This window comes from Acanthopagrus latus, chromosome 5 (genome assembly GCF_904848185.1).
Source record: "Acanthopagrus latus isolate v.2019 chromosome 5, fAcaLat1.1, whole genome shotgun sequence".
Lineage (NCBI taxonomy): Eukaryota > Metazoa > Chordata > Actinopteri > Spariformes > Sparidae > Acanthopagrus > Acanthopagrus latus.
In genome coordinates, this window is record NC_051043.1 from 29,053,662 (window position 1) to 29,071,557 (window position 17,896).

The 17,896-nt window shown below is 44.4% G+C and overlaps 1 protein-coding gene across 1 annotated transcript; it reads left to right on the forward strand.

The window, feature by feature from the left end:
• The first annotated feature begins 4,318 nt into the window (after window positions 1-4,318).
• Window positions 4,319-17,648, forward strand: sfrp1a (secreted frizzled-related protein 1a). Its single transcript, XM_037099421.1, has 3 exons — window positions 4,319-4,841; window positions 9,108-9,188; window positions 15,068-17,648. Exons 1-3 carry the CDS (start codon window positions 4,319-4,321, stop codon window positions 15,388-15,390), a joined length of 927 nt encoding a protein of 308 aa, XP_036955316.1. The 3' UTR covers window positions 15,391-17,648.
• Window positions 17,649-17,896: the final 248 nt, after the last annotated feature.

The following is a 17,896-nucleotide window of genomic DNA, read 5'->3' on the forward strand; positions in this document are numbered from 1 at the left end:
TAGCTGCAGGGATAACATGAAAAAAAGAAGAGGAGGAGGAAGAGGAGGAGGAGGAGGAGGAGGAGGAGGAGGAAGAGGAGGAGGAGGAAAGCCGCTGGACAGATTAGCAGCAACAACATCCAAACATCCCCACGCCGGGATTAAAACTCAGGCCCTTTAAAATCCTGAAGTTCTGGTGGTACACGACTCAAGTAGTCTTGTCTTGACAGTTGGTTAAATAGGGACAGTGACATGGTTTTTAATATGCATGTAAAAACAATCATTGAGATGAGTCTCTAAAACAATTAGGACTGAAGGATCCAAGGGTCAATGAAGCTGAAGTCAAGAGTTCAGTGTTTATACTGGTTCTGATTGGACTCAGACTGGCCAATAACCCACACAGCTTCATCAGGACCGCTTTGAAAATGAGCACATGCCTCATCTAAAGTGGGTGCATGACCTCGACTGCGTCTCCGGGGGATACATAACATCTTCTCAGATCGATTCGGGCTTCCAGCGACTTGGATCAAGCTGCGTGGAGCCATTTTGTACATCAGGAATCATTTGCGGACGACCAAACTTCACCTGACTTGAGGGATGAGGGGGAGCAGTCTGAATAATCTGAATTTCTCCTTTAAGAATGGCACAGTTTCATCACAGCCTGGAGCCAAATTGCCCACAATGTAGCAATTATCAAGTCAACAGCACATCCTTTCATCATGAAGCATGTCTGAAGAGCCTTTACAGAAAAACAAAATCAAACCAGTCGATGGATGTCGCCAAATAAAACGATCCCAAAACAGTCTGAGAATGAGGGAAAAAGCGATGGCACATACGCAGCTCTCTGCTCTCTGCGGCTGTTACCTGATGGAAAGCAGGTGTGCTTGTTATTTTGATATTATTTTTCTATAATGGAGCTTTTTCGCTCTCAGCATCCTTTCTTTGTACACACACCTCGTTAGCGTGCGGCCGACTTTGTGCTCTGGAGCAGATCCAGTGTTTAGCCAACGTTCGCTGACGACAGACGCTTAATGACACACATGTTGGTTCTGCCGGGTACGAAAAAAAAAAGCCCTTTCATGGCAATACGTGCACACGAGGGGCAGATTGTGACTTTAAACAGTGGTGAATATAGATGGATAGCCCGTCGTTGGGAAACTCCGTCGTCCCAGAGGCCTCAAAGTCCAAATATTTAGTCTCTCTATTGTTAGTCACACTCTGTTAAAGCTTGAAGTTTGGAAAGTGAATGTGGGAGTGATAACACTGACGACCACGTCTCAGCGCTCATATCTGCGTTTGTTTGCTCCATTTATCTGCCGAGTGGAAAGTGAATCCGAAGCTCGCTGCATTTCTTTGTCCTCGCTGAGGTTTTTTTGGCTTGTTGCTGTCCCGCTGGTGGTTTTGAGTCGGCCTATCACTCCTGACAGGAGGCTTCCTCGAGGACTTGAGCGAAGCCAGGTCTAGTCTGGAGGATAAAAAAGAAAAATCCCTCCCGTCTCCTGAATTCAAAGTTTGCTGTAGCAACCATCTCTGCACAAACTGTTGCTGGATGCCATCGGCCCATAAAGCAGTCTGAGTAGCACCGCCACAAAAGACAGCCACCCTTATTAAACCATTACCGTCTGACAGAGGTGTCATCTGTAAAGTACTCTGGAGAATCAGATGGCTTTCTTTCCAGCACACGTCACCACTCCGGCATTCTGAGATCTTCGTTAATGGATAATTGTACTAATGAGCAATCTGAGGTTGTTATTTTTTCACACTCATCCCGATTTTGATTACAGCTCAAAACATGATTTACACCTTTTTTCTGACACTTTAATTTGTCAGGTCAACTTTTCCACCCGGCAGATGACTGTCAGGTCTTTTGATTACGGTGCCATCTGTCACCGTCCATCCATACTGCATAATGCATTTAACAGCATCTCGGCATGCTGTTGCAGAATGTTTTCTCCTGGCCGCGGTTCAAGAAGTGAAAAAGAAGAAGGAGAGTAATGTCTAGGTGAGCGGAGGCCTGCGCTGGAGACAGCTGCAAAACACATTGATTTGATAAATAAGTTCAACAAAGCCAAAGACTCTGAGAAGGTCTGTGTTTGCTGCATCCACACTCCAAATCAAATTAGGTGCTTTTGTTTTTCCTGCAGCTCTGCAAGAACCGTTACCGGCACATTGGAATGCAAATCGGCATCCATTTAAATGAAGAGGGTTTCACACCTCCGGTCTTATCATGGAGGCAGGGGAGGAGGGGGGGAACAGCCGGGAGGAGATGGACACTCGGGGCTCAGCAAACTGACTTCAGCCTGAAGTGAGTAATTAGGTTGGATAAAGAAGCGCTTCCCCAACGTTTGCATGTCCAGCAGGCACAAACAGAGCCGTATTAGATCACCAACCCCCCCGTTTGATAAGATAATGTGCACAAGAGCTCCTCAAGACAAGACAACTGTTTGTAGTCAGATACGACTTCAGCTCAGCACTTTGTTGCACAACTCAGCTGATCAAAGCCAAACCCCGATGTCCAGAATACATGTTGGCAAAGTCCGATCCTGAAGAACCACAGATAAAGTCGACCCTCTGTGTTTCTTTTTTTTGTTTAAATTTTCAATGTTTCTTCTTCACGCTGTGTTACGGTTCAGCCACAAAAGCCACATGGTTAGGATCAGGAAAACATCAGGACATCATGTTTTGTGCCGAGGCCTGAAGACATCCAGCGGTTTCACACATACACATGTTGAAAACACAGACTCGAACTGTGTGTGACCAGCTTGTCGGCCTCGCTGCCCGCAACTCCACCACCAACACCTCCACCTCCCGATATGACCGTCAGATCATGAACACGAGCACCGTGAACGTGACGTTTTGTACGAATGTCAGCGTGCTGCAGTACGTAGCCTCTGACACACACACACACACACACACACACACATTACAACACATCTGTGGTTTGCAGAACCAGATCTCACACATTTAATTCATCAGTGAAAGTACAATCTCCTCATTTTATCTCCTGCGACACAACTTGGGAACCACTGGAATGAAAGCGAGTCATACGCCTGGTTCGAGCCCGGCTATCATTGCGTCAGTCGCAGGGCTAAGCATCGGATTGTCCCAAAAAACAACAAACACAGTAAAAAAAAAAACCTTCTGAGAAAAAAAGAAAAAAGCCAGAGGGTACAGTTTAACAAGATGTACTGCAGCACTGAATATATTTCCAAAGCCCTCAAAGCTCTTCTAAACATCTGGATGGAATAATATTTGTCTGCTGCGAGATAAAGAGGATTTTTTCGCTCATTTCCCAAGTCGCTCCTCCATTATTCTGCTAATCCAAACAAACACGCTAACTGGAAATGACATATTCTCTTGTTTTATTTTCTACTAAGCGAACCTCCCTTTGAACAAAAAAAAAAAAGATAGAAACATTTAAATCATTTACATTTGTCTTTATTGACCAACAAAAGATGTGAGCCTTGTGCGAAAGGAACCATGAAATATGTCCTGATCTGGACTTCATGGTTAGAAAATGTCTCCTTCTCCCTGAAAGCAGAACGTTCTGTTTGGTTATTTCTTATTTTCATTGTGTGTTTCAGATTTAATAGTGATCCATGAGAGATCCACGCTGAGGCTGATTCATCCTCCTGTTGGGACACTTCTAGTTAATTAATATTGATTACATTAGGATTTCCTCATTTTACTGCAGGGGAGGTGACTTCATCATGGTCACTGCACCACACTTCAGGAACTGGAATGAAATGAAATGATCCATTATATACTTTCATTCTGCAAAATCCTTCAACCTCAGCCCAGGATTCCTGTCTATATGCGTCTCTGTTAGTCATTTTATGATCTTTTTTTGATTTATTCAATGTTTTGTTTGGACAAAGGAAATACAAGCAGGGGGCTGAGAGGAGTGGTTAGGAGGCTCCTGCAGAGTTTTTTTTTTTTTTTTTGCACACTGGGTAATTAAGCTCTTTGACTGACAGCAGAGTGCCAAAAGGCGCACACGCACTCCGATTGGCCGGAGCGCACTTTACAATCTCCTCTTGTTTCCAAGCTGCGCACAGGCAGAGCGCTTTACCTCCCCAAACTCTCGCAGGAGTCAGACGCACCAGAGGAGCGCGACGAGGCTGCGAGCCAGAGGAGACCTGTGTCCGGTGGACTTTACCCAAACCAGAACACGCAGCGCGTTTTGTTTTACGCACCAGCTTTCTCTCTCTCTTCTTGTTCCTCTACATTTATTTCGGGTTCTCTCTCTGATTTTTTCCTCATGCACTGAGTGTTGAATCGAGCCTGAGCCGCGTTTGAGCTGCATTTTTATTTTCCCATTGTTGCAAAAGAAGAGAAGATGATCTCTGCTTCGGAGTCCGTGTGGAGGATGATCCGGCTGGCGGTGACAGTGGCGCTCTTATCAGCCTGCACGGCGTCAGAGTACGAGTACCTGAGCTGGAAGTCGGACATGTACAACGGCGGCCGCAGCTACGGGAAGCCTCCCCAGTGCGTGGACATCCCGGAGGACCTCCGACTCTGTCACGACGTGGGCTACAACCAGATGCTGCTGCCCAACGTGCTGGAGCACGAAACCATGGCCGAGGTGAAGCAGCAGGCCAGCAGCTGGGTGCCCCTGGTGCACAAGAACTGCCACCCGGGCACGCAGGTCTTCCTCTGCTCGCTCTTTGCGCCCGTGTGCCTGGAGAGGCCCATCTTCCCGTGCCGCTGGCTGTGCGAGGCCGTGCGGGACGGCTGCTCCCCCATCATGGAGTCGTATGGCTTCCCCTGGCCGGAGATGCTCATCTGTGACAAGTTTCCCCAAGACGACGTGTGCATCGCCATGACGCAGCCCAACGCGACCAAGGCCCCCATGCCGACAGGTAACCCACACATCTGCGTCACTGACGCATCCATTAACGTCAGAGTGGTTTTTAAAGGGGCATCATGTGAATATTTACAATATTAATGAGGTAATAAAACAAACTTTTGTCCATAAATTTATATATAAAAAGCCGTTCTCAGAGGAAAATTTGGTCCCAGAATTCTGTTTGAAGCTAGAGAGGTGGCGGGGTCCGCCACACAGTATAAATGATGTTTTCCTTTTAGGTCAGTTTGTTTGTCCAGTCATGACAACACATCCTCTATATTTTCCCTTCTGATTAAAACATGTTTTGTTCAAAGTTTTCCAGAGAAGCCGGTCGAGTGTTCAGGATAATTTACAGAAAAACTGATATTTAATGTAGCTGCTCAGTGAACTCAGTGTGTTGTTGGTCATCTGTGGGGTTGATGCCTGGTTCAAGAGCACGATAATTCAAGTTAATGAACAGGGGAGGGCGTCTTCTTCTTCTTCTTCTTCTTCTTCTTCTTCTTGCCTGTCCGCTGTGCCACGTGAAGAAGTGTCAGCAGCCTGAATAATACAAGTCTATTTTCACTTTGACTGCCACTAATAATCTGTTTATTCAACCTTTTTTTTTTTAGTTTTAACAATGAATGATGAATGCTTTACTGTGTAAGATCACAGGAAACACTAACAAAGCCCCGAGCTGTAACCAGAAACCCCGAGGACGTTATCAGTCGTCTGTTATCTCAGCAGTTTTATTTTAAGTAAAGTGGCCTGAGAGTGGCTTAAAAGTAGTCAAATGTTAATATTAATAATGTATTATAAAGTCTAAAAACGCAGCATACTAAGAAATATACGCACGTGTAACTTCAATCTGGAACTTAGACAAACAAATGTGGCTCCATGCGGTTCGTCTGGTGCAATCCAAGATGCCAGAAGTCCAAAATGATTTGAAAAGATGTTTCTTACACACTTTTATAAGCCTGAATCTTCCCTGTAGCTGCGGAGCTGAAGGCAACGAGTGTGCACCTCGTCTGACGTGGGCACACGAGCTCGGCCGCATGTTCAGGATGTAAATCTTGTCTTTTCAAATCGATTTGGCATCTCTAGGCTTCCGGAGACGAATGGAGGCATTTCATGTCTCCGGCTGCTTCAGTTGTTCAGGAGAATTGCTGTGAAGCTCCTGAAACGTTTGGACTTTCCAATCTGTGCAGGGGGTGAGCAGATAATAACTGCATTTTATTGTTTTTATTTTGGGTTGAACTAATCCTTTAAACCCAGTAAAAAGCACAGAGGGCATGAACCTCGGCGTCCTCAGTGGTTGCAGCTGTCCTGCTGGAGCTCGAGATGACAACTTGAGAAATCTTGTTTTCGTCGGACTAAGAGGACCAAAAAATTCAATCATTCAACTTCAGAGTGAAATAAAACAGAGAGGGCTGGAAAATGTTTTGCATTTTTTTGGTTTGAGAAATGACTCAAACGATGAATCGGTTTTGAATGTCTGTGTTTGAAACCGTTGACAACGCAGCCATTTGGGATTCACTCGTGCAGCCGTGCATTAAGTGCCTAACTCAGAGTCAACTCGCCGACTGAGAAAACAAACAGACGCCACTTTTGCCGCAGTGTAAAAGTCGACACCCGGGCAGTTAAACGGGCTTGAGAATGTTGTTTCAGGGGTGACGGCGTGTTTGCAGATGCAAATCCCAACACAAACAGGCCAAACATAACCTTTTGGGGGGTTAACAACTCGCCTCCTTCCCCTCTGTTCTCCTTAAAGAAAGTCTTACTCTTCCTTCCGTAATCTGCTGCATAAACTCCGGCAAAGATTCTGAATTTGCGGGAGTTGCTCGCTTGCCATTGACCTGGAGTGATGTTGTAATAAAAGGAAAAAGCCTCAACAGATGGTAGTCATTTATTTCAAGGTGTTTGTTGAACTTCGGGGGTGGAGGGGGGAATAATGCTGGGAGGACGTCCAGCAGCGAAAAGTGTTTACTTGCATCTATTAATTTATTTTCCTCCCGCGCCATCACTGACAAATGAATCAGATGCGAGGAAAGACGGGGAGGGGAGAGAGAGGAGAGGAAGACGCTATCTGAGAAACACACTGTCCAAATGACGTGTTTAAAATCCAGTCCGGGCCAGCGAGTTTCCAAACAGAACCCGCCGGCCCCGGCAGACACCTCACGCAGCATCAGTGAAGTTGGAGGAAGGTTGAGTAACATGAAGCAGCTCCAACCTGACGGGGCCAAGCTGATGAATACCAGAGAAAAACCCAGAAAAATGCGGCGAAGCTCGAGGAAGACGAGGCTCGGGCTCATTCGCACATAGTTTTGGTTTTGAAGCTTCGGCTCGGCGTCCTCGTCCTGGTTGCCTAGGTGAGGCGCACGCCAGGAAGGGAAAGTACAACCACCTCATTCACTGTAACCATAAAACTGAGGGGACTTTCCATCATCACATCATCAACTTACTTATATTTCAATCTTGAGCTGTAAATGCACCACTTGAAGACGTGTTACGGCCATAAATGGGGGGTTCTGTGGATCCTCCAGCAATTACACAGTACCCACTGTATGAAGAGCGAACATGTCCCGTGTGTGTAGAGGTGGGCGGGGGTGGTGCTGACTGACATGGCGGTATGGACCGAGGCCCACTTCTTCTCCAAAGGACTCCCTTTTCAGGGTGAAGGAGGGACCACACAGAGCTCTGCAGACATCACCTGTTATCGTTTGTTGTCGGCGCCGGTGATAAATAAAGAAGCCGCTCTCTCTCCCTGCAGAACAGTCGGGGCCCGTTACAGCCGGACCGCTCTGTCATTGAAGCTGCATTATGTAGTTTTGGGGGAATAAATGTTAATCAGAGGAGAAAGACCTTCATTTATTTCTGCCTAAACAAGCTAGATAAACAGACCCTCTTTGTTTTCACGACTGAGTAAACTGAAACAACTGCTTTGTTTACGTGTGGCGGACCCTGCCACCTTTCTAGCTTCAAACAGCTCTGCTCTGGGATCTTATTTTGCTCTGAGAACAGCTCGTTTATACACCAACGGAAACGAGTTTGTGTTACCAACTCATTAATATTGTAAATATTCAAATTCTGCGTTTGAATTTCTTCTAAAGAAACGACACACTGCACCTTTAAGATACTCAGTGGTAATATCAGATAATCGTCTCAGTCGTTCTTCTTAATGATTGTTAATAGAGGTCAGCTCACCACGCTGCTGCTGGTAATTGATTTAAAGGAGGAACCGGGCTTCACGTCGGCAAAGGGACCCCGCGACTCTGTAAACAGTGTCTGTTTTCACAAGCTCTTTACACCTGGGCGTCACTTTCACAAGCTTTCGTCAAACACATGTAATGGACAACTGGCAGCGGAGGGGAAGAAACTATTTGTTTCCCTTTCGCTCACCCCTCCTCCTCCTCTCTGCTCGCTGGGTCTGTGGCATTGTAATGCAGTCAGTTTGAATTAAATGTTGCAAGGACGCTGCGATCGCACCGCAGGTCCAAGTCTGTTTGGAAAGTAAACTCGGCTGTTGGCACGAAGTGATCATTTGCGGTATTAGAGGGGAAAAAAAAAAAAACTGAAAAATCTTGTTGGTAAAATATTCGCAGATATGCCTCGAGACTGAATTACTTTCTTGGCAAAAACACATTTTGGCTCTTTGTCTTCAGTCGGGGTTTTTGTCTTCCAGGCGGCTGTTATTACCTTATTTTGTGTGTTGGGGGGGATGTCAGAACATTCCTTTAAGCTTGGATTGAATATCATTACCATTTATTCCTTCCACATTTCTTATACTTGTGTTGCATTTGAGGGTGTTTGAATTGCTGTCGAGCAGCTTTCTGAAAAAGTGTCTAAATGTAGCAGAGAGAGAGAGGAAGAGTGTTTACTGCAGCTCTTAGTTACAGCTGGCTATAAAAGCTGAAGACATTCCTCACTGAGGTCAGGTCATCGGAGCGTACGAGCCCGAGAGCCCAGGCGACCGACACCAGACTCCAGACAGGATCCGTGCATGCAGAGAGGGGTTAGGTGTGTGCAGAGATTCACAGGATTAATCATTTTGAAATTGGATTTCATGACAGTGTGATGATTTTTTAAAGACTCTGAGTCCCTTTCATTTGGAATGAGGAACGACTGTTTTACTTCCAGCGCTCTCGCTCTTTTAAACCGCATCCCGAATGGGTGGTGATGTCAATAAATCCCATGTAGAGTCCTGCGAATGATTCACTGCTTGTGTTATTGCAACCTACATTAATTATTTTTGCCTCTTTTTGACTGACTTCCTGACCACGCCTCTTCTTTTTATCCATAGGCTACTCTCCCATCTGCCCTCCATGTGACAATGAAATGAAAACAGACGCCATGCTGGAGCACATGTGTGCCAGCGAGTTCGGTAAGTGTTCCTCCCGACCGCTCGCCTCGGCCCGGCGCAACCTGCGAAGACGCCGTCCACACACACACACACACATACACACACGCGCCGCTCTGATTCGCCTTGACATGTATCACAACCTCCCCGTGAAATCAGAGCAGCATCCATCAAATCCTCCATCTTCAAGCTTTAAAAACGGTCCCGACCAGACCGGGCCGCTTCCAGAACTCGTTTCACGCCAGCGATTTTCTCGGTTAAAAAAAGCTACATGTGAGGGTTTTTTTTCTTTTTCTTTTTGAGGTGTCTGGTTCAGATGTAGCAGGCCCGTCTGGGTTTGGTGGAGGAGGACGATGTTCTGTGACTAATGAATTGGGGTCATTAAAGTCTTTATGTGGTGGGTCATCGCAGTAGTAAACTGAGATGTTTGTTCTGCTGTCTGGGCAGGCCGTCGTTTGCAGAACACCTTTTGCACATCGGGGGGGAAAAAAACACACCACATCAAAAACGTCCTTCTGAAATTATGTCGTTAACGTTAAACCACATATTTAATTTTCTTAAGTAATGCAGATTTTAAAGGGAGCGCTGTGCAGTTCTGCAGAACAAATTCAAATGCAGAATTTCAGTATTTATAATATAAAATAAGTCAGTTTTCTGATTATCAGCTAGAAAATGACATCATGCACAATATGACAGGTGTCGCTCTCATCACCTGAACCTGAAGCTCCTCTTGGCTTCGGATTATTTTGTGAGTTTCAGCTGGTTGTGTAATTGTCCTGCTGACAATATGTTGTTCAGTATTGGCAGATATTTTCTTAGCGAGAAGCACCAAACAACAGACGACGGTAGCGATTAGCTGGTGAACAAAACGGATCATGTAGCAGCTAAAGAATTAAAGTTCGTGTTAATTCATTGTCGTGTATCGTTTAGAAAGTCGTCGTTTCAGCCTTTTTCTATCGTTTATTTTTAAACGTGTGTGTGTCGTGTCCTCGGGTTTCCAGTGGTGATGACAATTTTTGGAATATCATCAAATTTATCTGGAAATTTTCGAGACAGATTGACCTCGATGACAATAAAATTAATTTCATTAGTGTGTCTCCGACCCAGCTGGATTGGAAACCACACTGAAAACAACATAAACCAAAAACCAAAAAAAAAAAACCAAAAAAAAAAAAACAAGGAAAGGGACGAACATCTTTAGCTGATTGGCGGGGAATCTGATTTAGTTGTGGAAATTTGGGAATTTTGCATGAAGAGCTGCACACTTAAAACAAAAAGACAGAAGAAAGCCATTGGAAGGCCCTGGTGTTTCAATTAAAAACACAAACATCATCTGAATCGCAGTGATGAGGACTTCCTGGAATAATGTGCGCATGATGCAGACAAGATGCAAGATGTGAGGCTTTCATGTTTTATTCTCGCTGGCTGGACCGAAATCTTGCGGCAGCTTGGATTCCAGGTGCCATGCCGAGCAAACATAGACTTGGACGCACATTGGAACCAGACTTTCTTCCAGTGCTCGGGAAAAGAAAAAAAACAAAAAAAAGTTTGGAGTTACATTTGTTTAACGAATTGTCTTGTTGTTTATGCTGCGGTGATGGGAGTCGCCTTTTTTCAGTCTGCGTCCCACTTTGCCAAGAGGATAGTGGCACATTATTGGCTTGTTTCATGTCAGATGAAGACAGATGTTGTTTTGCTTGCTTGTCATAAGCCCCCTTAAGCAGCTGACATGTGAGGATACACAGACAGATTTAGTATCAGGGCTGAGGATGGGACGCTGCTTATGGCGAAGGTTCGAACCCACAGGGGACCGACCTCCTCTGGAATGTGGCTGTGATTTCAGTGTGGCACACGAGTTGATTACTGAGGGTGAACTAATGCACGGCCTGCCCAGAGATACCATCACTGCTTCTATCACCAGCGGGACTAAAGATTTGTTTGTTGCCTTTTCCAGTAGACCGGTGGAATTCAGTTTAAGTCTGCGGAGAGAGCTGCGACTATAAATATATCTAACATCAGCCGAGGCCAAACATCGGTTAATGTCTTGTCTTGGGGAGAAAAAAAAAAAAAAGAAAACATGCAGATGGAAGAAATCCTTCCAGCTTTAATCATGATGTGTCTCATCCCACCAACCAAAGATAAGACCATCATCCCGGCTCCACTCTGCTAGTTCTGACTTGACTCAAAGTGGACAGATACCGTCAGTAGCAGGAGTTACAGGAGCAGACGAGCCTTAACCACAAAAAGAAAAAAATGTGATAGATAGATTTCCTGCTGCTCCTCACTGGAACGAGGGGGGAAAGAAAAACAAAGAGGAGGCTTGAGGAATGAATCAGTGATTTACAGTGAAGTCTTTATTAATCAGCGTGGACCGATCATGTGTAAAATATCCCCACGCTGGCTGTGAATGAGCTTTTTTACTGGAAGTTGCGGAAAGTCTGTTCTCACCGGAGATAGAAGTGAAGTGTGAGGTTTTATTTTTATATAACGGCATCTAAAACATTTGGTGTTCTGTCTGTTTAACAGCTTCCCATCAGCTGCACAAGCACATTTGACTTTTCCGTGCGGTCTGATCCTGATAAACGCCGAGAGGCGAGGCAGATTTTGTCTTCGGCTGGTTGGATTCTTGTAAGTCAGATGTGCATTTCCGAGCTAACGCATCAGAGTTGCTGTAACAAGCAGCAGTCTGTCTCTCAGTCCAGTCCAGCGCTGTTCGGACTGACACTCCTCTGAACACACACTCGGCCCTGTTTGTGGCACTCAGCTGGTAACAGATTTACAGCTCATCCCACTCAACACTTTGTTCCCACCGCAGTTTATCTCTGTGCTTAAGGTTTTACGGTACCTCATTGTCTCCCCCCCCACCGCCCAAAAAAAAAGTCCAGCACCCTTCAATTAAATCCCTCCTCTGCCTCGGACGGCTCACTTTGTTGTCCTTGCCAAATTGCTCCTTCCCCTCTGCAGGTGCCGTAAAACAACAGGCCATCACTGATCACTCGAACTGATCGGATCAGTTGTGTTTCCATCATTGAGAATGAGCAGCTCCCTGCTGGGTTTATGACACCCTGAGAGCTGGAGGTCCCGTCTGTGTCTGTGAAGTGGCATCAGAAATCAGGTCAGGGGTCGCGGACCAGAACAGGAAACGGGAATGTCGGAGAATGATGATGGTTACTGACCTCTCCCAGATTTATTTAGTCTACTTGTCTGATTTAATGTGGAAAAAAAAGACGCTCTGGATAATTTCTGATTATTAAATTCCCGTTGAAGTTTACTGTTTCAGTGCTCTGATGGCATTTCAGACAATAATCTGGGCTTTTTCTCATGTACATAATATTTTCATTTCGAGGTTTTTCAGGCTGAGTAGTTTTGGATTCTTCAGAGTTTAATCTGTATCAACGCTTCATGTTTTATTAGAGGATCATATCATTGTAAGTAGAATCCAACTCTGTTCCGTAAACATGTAATCAGTCAGAATACAGTGAAAACGTGGCAGAATATAGTAAAGTAATCATAAAAGAGTATTTATTGATACTGCAGGTTTGTTTCTATTCAAAATCTTAATCATTTTAGCCGGATCGTGCGGCTTTAAACTACAATATTTAGGTTCTTGCTTTGTTTGGTGAAATCTCTTTATTCTCTCTGCACAAAGCTTTGGTTTGCTCAGAGGAACAATGGCAGCTTACTGAGCTTTGAAGCCAAACGTTTGATACATCGTGTACGAGGAGAACGGCAGCAGACGAACAAAGACCGCCTGCGGGAGTTAAAAAGTAAACGATTGTTTAACATGTCAGCGAACAGAACTAATCACTGTACGTGTGGATGTCGAGGAGGACGGCGAACAACAAAGAGTTCAATTATTTGACGGTAACTTCTTACTGTACGCGGCTGCTGAGGAGATTAAGCCCTCGAACAACACGAGGTGCAAAGAAAGTTCACGGCGTCAAAGGATTACGCAGGACGGAGGATTTATCAAGATGAAGTCCTTTCAGGGGTGGGCCGGCCCTCGCTTTTTATGACTCACTAATTATGAATGCTGCCCATTCTGATTTCACTGAACACTAAGCCTCCTCATAGAGACCATTGGAGAGACTAGAGACAGAGGATGAAAGTCTTAATCCCTACCATGTGCACTCCTAATACTGGGAAAAACAGGGCGGCTCTTTTTCTTTCTTTTTTTTCTTTTTTTTTTTACTTTTACCGCTTTAATTAGCAACGGGAGATACGGGTGCGAAAGGAGGAGATGAAACGTTTGGAAGTTTCTTAAAGTGCCAGTTCGGGTGTTTATGTCAAGCATGATTCTGTGAAACGCAGCTCAACGAGGGATTTGGTTTCTAAAACTGGAGAGAAGGAGACAGAAGTTACAGTTTTATCAGTCCAGATCTCTCCTGGAGTGTGAAATGATTCACGCTCAATCAGGCTGTTCCCTGCACAGAAGGTCACAAGACTTCATCTCTGGCACGACTCAGAGATTTATCCCCACACCGGCTCTGTCAGTTCGATTGGACGTAGCATGCCGAGTTTTTTTTTCCTTCTATTCTCCGTGTCACAAGGTCGTCCGCACCGCAAAACACAACCGCATGTCAGCCGAGCCTGAGAGGACGTAATGTGTGCAGGCATACGGGAGGAGGAGGAGGGAGTCGGACCACCAAAGTCCGACTCGTGCTCCGTTTTAAGGGTGAACTGGAGGAAACAGAGAGATTAGAAGGTTAAATAGAGTTTAGTGAAAGATCAGGGGTATTATGGTCAAGCAGAAAAACAGGCTTGGATTCAGAAGGAGGTCAAAGCCAAGAACAACGCGCCGCTCTTCAGCGTCGCAAGACGATTCTGATTAAAAACTTTCTAGCAACTTGCTGATCTTCACCAGACAGATACAAGAACAAAAACAGACTCATGCACAGGAGAAGATTGCTGGCATGGATATTCCTTCAGTAAACAGAACAATTAAGTAGCGTTGAGTTTAATTTCATTTGATAGATTAAATCCACAGAACAGAAATAAACTCTGAGACTGCACGACTCCAGTAGCAGGTTTTTTAGAGAGTGAGAGAGATTGTGTGAGATTTAATTTGTAATGATTTTAAGTAAAGTGATTTAATCCACTAATGGTGTAATGCGGAGCTGGATTGATAAAAAGTTCAGGCTGGTGCCAATAAGCAACAACTAGAAACTGTCATTTATTAATATATCTTTTGTTTATGTGGACAAAAGATGATGTCAAACGAAGTAAACACTGTTTTAGCGCCGAACCATCCGACGACAGAGCAGCATCTTTACTCACTGTGTGACTGTGAGACGCTTCCATTAGCCCCACAGCACTCCGCCTTAAAAAACATGTTCGATTTTATATAATACAAACATTTGTGGATTAGAGTTCGGATTAAAATCTGAGCTGCAGGTAGTTTGAAACTGAAGTCGGCCTTAAAGACGGAATATCACGGATGAGTCTCTGTGTTCAGCGTGACGACGTTTATTGTCTGTGACGACGTCTGTAGTCTCATTTAGCCACCGCGGTTTTTCAGACACGTAAATGAAATTATCTAAAGCTCACCAAAGACCTTAGCGTGAAAATGCAAACTTATTTCAGTCGTAGCACTCAGTCCTGCAGCAGGCTGTATGCTAAAAGTTAGAACTGGGGCAAGAAATGTACCACAGTCTAAAAAATACATAATTTTAGTCAGCCTGGTTTTATTTGCACAACTATATTGGAGGGTCCTTTAGGCCTGGCACTCATGTGGATGTGTTTGGTGGCTATCAGCTGTTGTGTTTTTCAACTGAAGAAGAAAAAAAAAGGAATTGTTTTTAGGTGAAGAAGCAAGAGTGCACGCTCAAACATTTAAAAGTAGGAAAGCTAATTGATTCCCACCATCATTGTTTCATTCCCTCCCTTTTTTTCTCGACCCACAGCTTTCAAGACCAAGATCAAGGAGGTGAAGCGAGAAAACACGGACCGCAAGGTGATCCTGCAGAAGCGGAAGAAGATGCTGAAACAGGGGAACCTGAAGAAGAAGGACATGAAGTCGTTGGTGATGTACTTGAAGAACGGTGCGGACTGCCCCTGCCAGCAGCTGGACAACCTGACGAACCAGTATCTAATCATGGGCCGCAAGGTGGATAAGCAGTACCTCCTCACGGGCATCCACAAGTGGGACAAGTCCAGCAAAGAGTTCAAAAAAGCCATCAAGAAACTCAAGACCTACAAATGTCCCGCCTTTGAGAACGTCTTCTAATAATGTGACCCCGACCTGAAGCCGTTGGTCGCGTCTCGTCCCACATGAAATGAACTTGCACAAGCATTAAAAAAAAATCCCTTTTGCTTTCTATTGCCCTGTTTATATATCTATATATATCTTTGTATATTTACAGATATACTTTGAAAATGTCCATTGTTAAGTTTTAGTCGAATGTGGTGAGTGATGACACCACACACACAAAAAAAGGGGGGGTTTTCCTTTTGTTTCTTCTGCAAAAGCCCTTCCTGACTGAAATCATTTCAGTGTGTAGATACTCTGTGACACTCTTTCACTCAGCAGCTCGGTGCGTTGTGCTTAATAGTAATAGTTGGAGATTTTTTTTGGTGGGGGGGCTTTATTACTGAGAGTGAGAAGAGAAATATTGACGTCAAGATTGATTGACTCAGCAGATGGTTAGCTTAGCCTGGCCGTGCGACTGGAAACAGCGAGGAAACAGCTAGCGTGCTGCTCTCCAGAGGTAAAAAAAACATGTTCTTTTTGTGTTTGTACAGATTAAACTAGTTCAATACAATGTGTTGAATGAGACACATTATGCTCATTTTGATTTTTTATTTTGGGTTATTACTAGAACAGGATTACAAACACATCAGTTTTCTCACGCTGTCCAGAAAGGCTGTTTGAGCTCGACCGTCTGAATACCAGGTCTGCTCTCATTCGTCAGCTCACACACGCCTGAGCCAAACGACTTCCTACGAGCCAAACTAGCCTCTCGGTTAAAGTCTGCAGATGTGTTAAATGGTGGCGTAATGTGATGTCTTAAAGGTGAGACTACTGACGTGACGTTTCAGAGAGATTTGGTGATAGTAACGCAGCAGAGGCTCGCCTCTACACCGCCTTCGTTTATTCAAGCGGATGCTGTTGTAATGTGTTGTGATGGAGATCCAGACGCACCATTCATAGTGGAAAGTGACGAAGATACTTTGTTTTGCTCTAAATTACATCAAATTATCAACACCAGTAAAGACCTGTCTGACTCTGTATGGAGGGCTGAAAGGGTCACATGTATTTTCCAAATTAATTTTGGTAATTTCAACAACAACGGCACAATAGTTAAAGGCGACAGAGACATTCAGGGGTCTATCGTACATCATAGCTTGTCTCAGAGCAACACAGTTTTCATTTTCAAATAGTAGAAGTACCTGCGCCTCGACTGGTGTTAAAGTGAGGAGGTGTGGTCAGGCGCACTGATACGTGTCTGTCAATGGACCAACAAAAATCTGGTCTAAAGTCGGACTGAGGTCTGCGAACATTCAGACGGAGGGCCGCAGCGCTCCTCCTCCTCCTCAAATAGATATCAGAATTTTCTCATATGCAATCAAACAGAGCTATTGATCAGACAGATGATTGTGGAATGATTACCTGCCGTTTAACTAGCGAAGTGGACTTGGACCCGCCCTGAGAGTCGGTACTACAGACGGGGTGGCAGAAACGTTTCCACCTGTAAGCTCTGAATACTCATATAAGCTGCCAAAGACACATTACTGTTGTCTGGTCTTGTAACGTTGGGTGGAAATGTGGGAGTCCAGTGAAGGATCAGACGTCGGTTCTCCTCCAGAAGGCTGCAGTCTAACCATCTGCTGCGTCACGTTTATTTTTTAGTGTACAAGCGAGAGATTCATGTCGATCTCCTCGTCCGACTCTCAGCAAGAAAAAAAAATGTCCAACTATTCTTATAAATCTCTCTGATTCTGATCATATAAGAGCAAAATCTTGTAATCAATGGCTACACAACTGGCAGTTGCAGGTTACTTGGCGCTTGAGAAGCCGTAGAGGGTGTCTGTTGAATAACTTATTGACAGAAGTATGAGAGAGAACGCTGCCGTCACATGATTGTTTCTGTCAGACTAAAGACTGCACTACCAATGATTCTGATCATTTTATTGTCATTTATTTCGTTTTCGTTGGTTTGTTTCTTTTTTTTTTTTTTTTGTTACTTGAAAAATCATCGTGCAGCCTGTGTGGCAGACATCTTGATTTATTGTTGTCGGACATTTGGCTGAACTCAAAATTATTATTATTTTTTTTTTTTTACCACTTTTCTGTCTCTGTACATCCAGACTGCATTAATCAGTATTCATCAATAATGGAAACAAAAAGCCTTGTAGTCAGAGTGCAGACTGTGTTCTGGTTTGTTTGACTTGAAAGTCACAGTAATGTTGCAGATATGAATGTCAGCGGTTCATTGCTGCCTGTTACATGTACATACAAATTTTACATAAATATTGAAAACTGAATGGTGTCTTTTTATATTTTAAGTTTTCTTTCATGGGTTTATATCTCAGCATCAACACAACGATGCATTAAAGCAAAACTCTCTCAAAAATGCAACCTAGGGCCTTTTTGTGAATGTCAAATCTTCATATAAAAGCATAAATACAAGGAAAGCAAGTGAGTGAGTTTGACCCGAAGCGTGAAGTGGCGCTTTCGTCGCAATTGCTTTTAAACTGAAGTTTGTCTCGGGTACATTCACAGAAAGACCCTG

Excerpts from the sequence above, each read along its gene's own strand:
- sfrp1a (XM_037099421.1), top strand. The coding sequence starts at position 4,319 with ATGATCTCTGCTTCGGAGTCCGTGTGGAGGATGATCCGGCTGGCGGTG. Across the intron at positions 4,842-9,107 it reads CAAGGCCCCCATGCCGACAG|GCTACTCTCCCATCTGCCCT; the intron begins GTAACCCACACA and ends TTTTATCCATAG. Across the intron at positions 9,189-15,067 it reads CATGTGTGCCAGCGAGTTCG|CTTTCAAGACCAAGATCAAG; the intron begins GTAAGTGTTCCT and ends CTCGACCCACAG.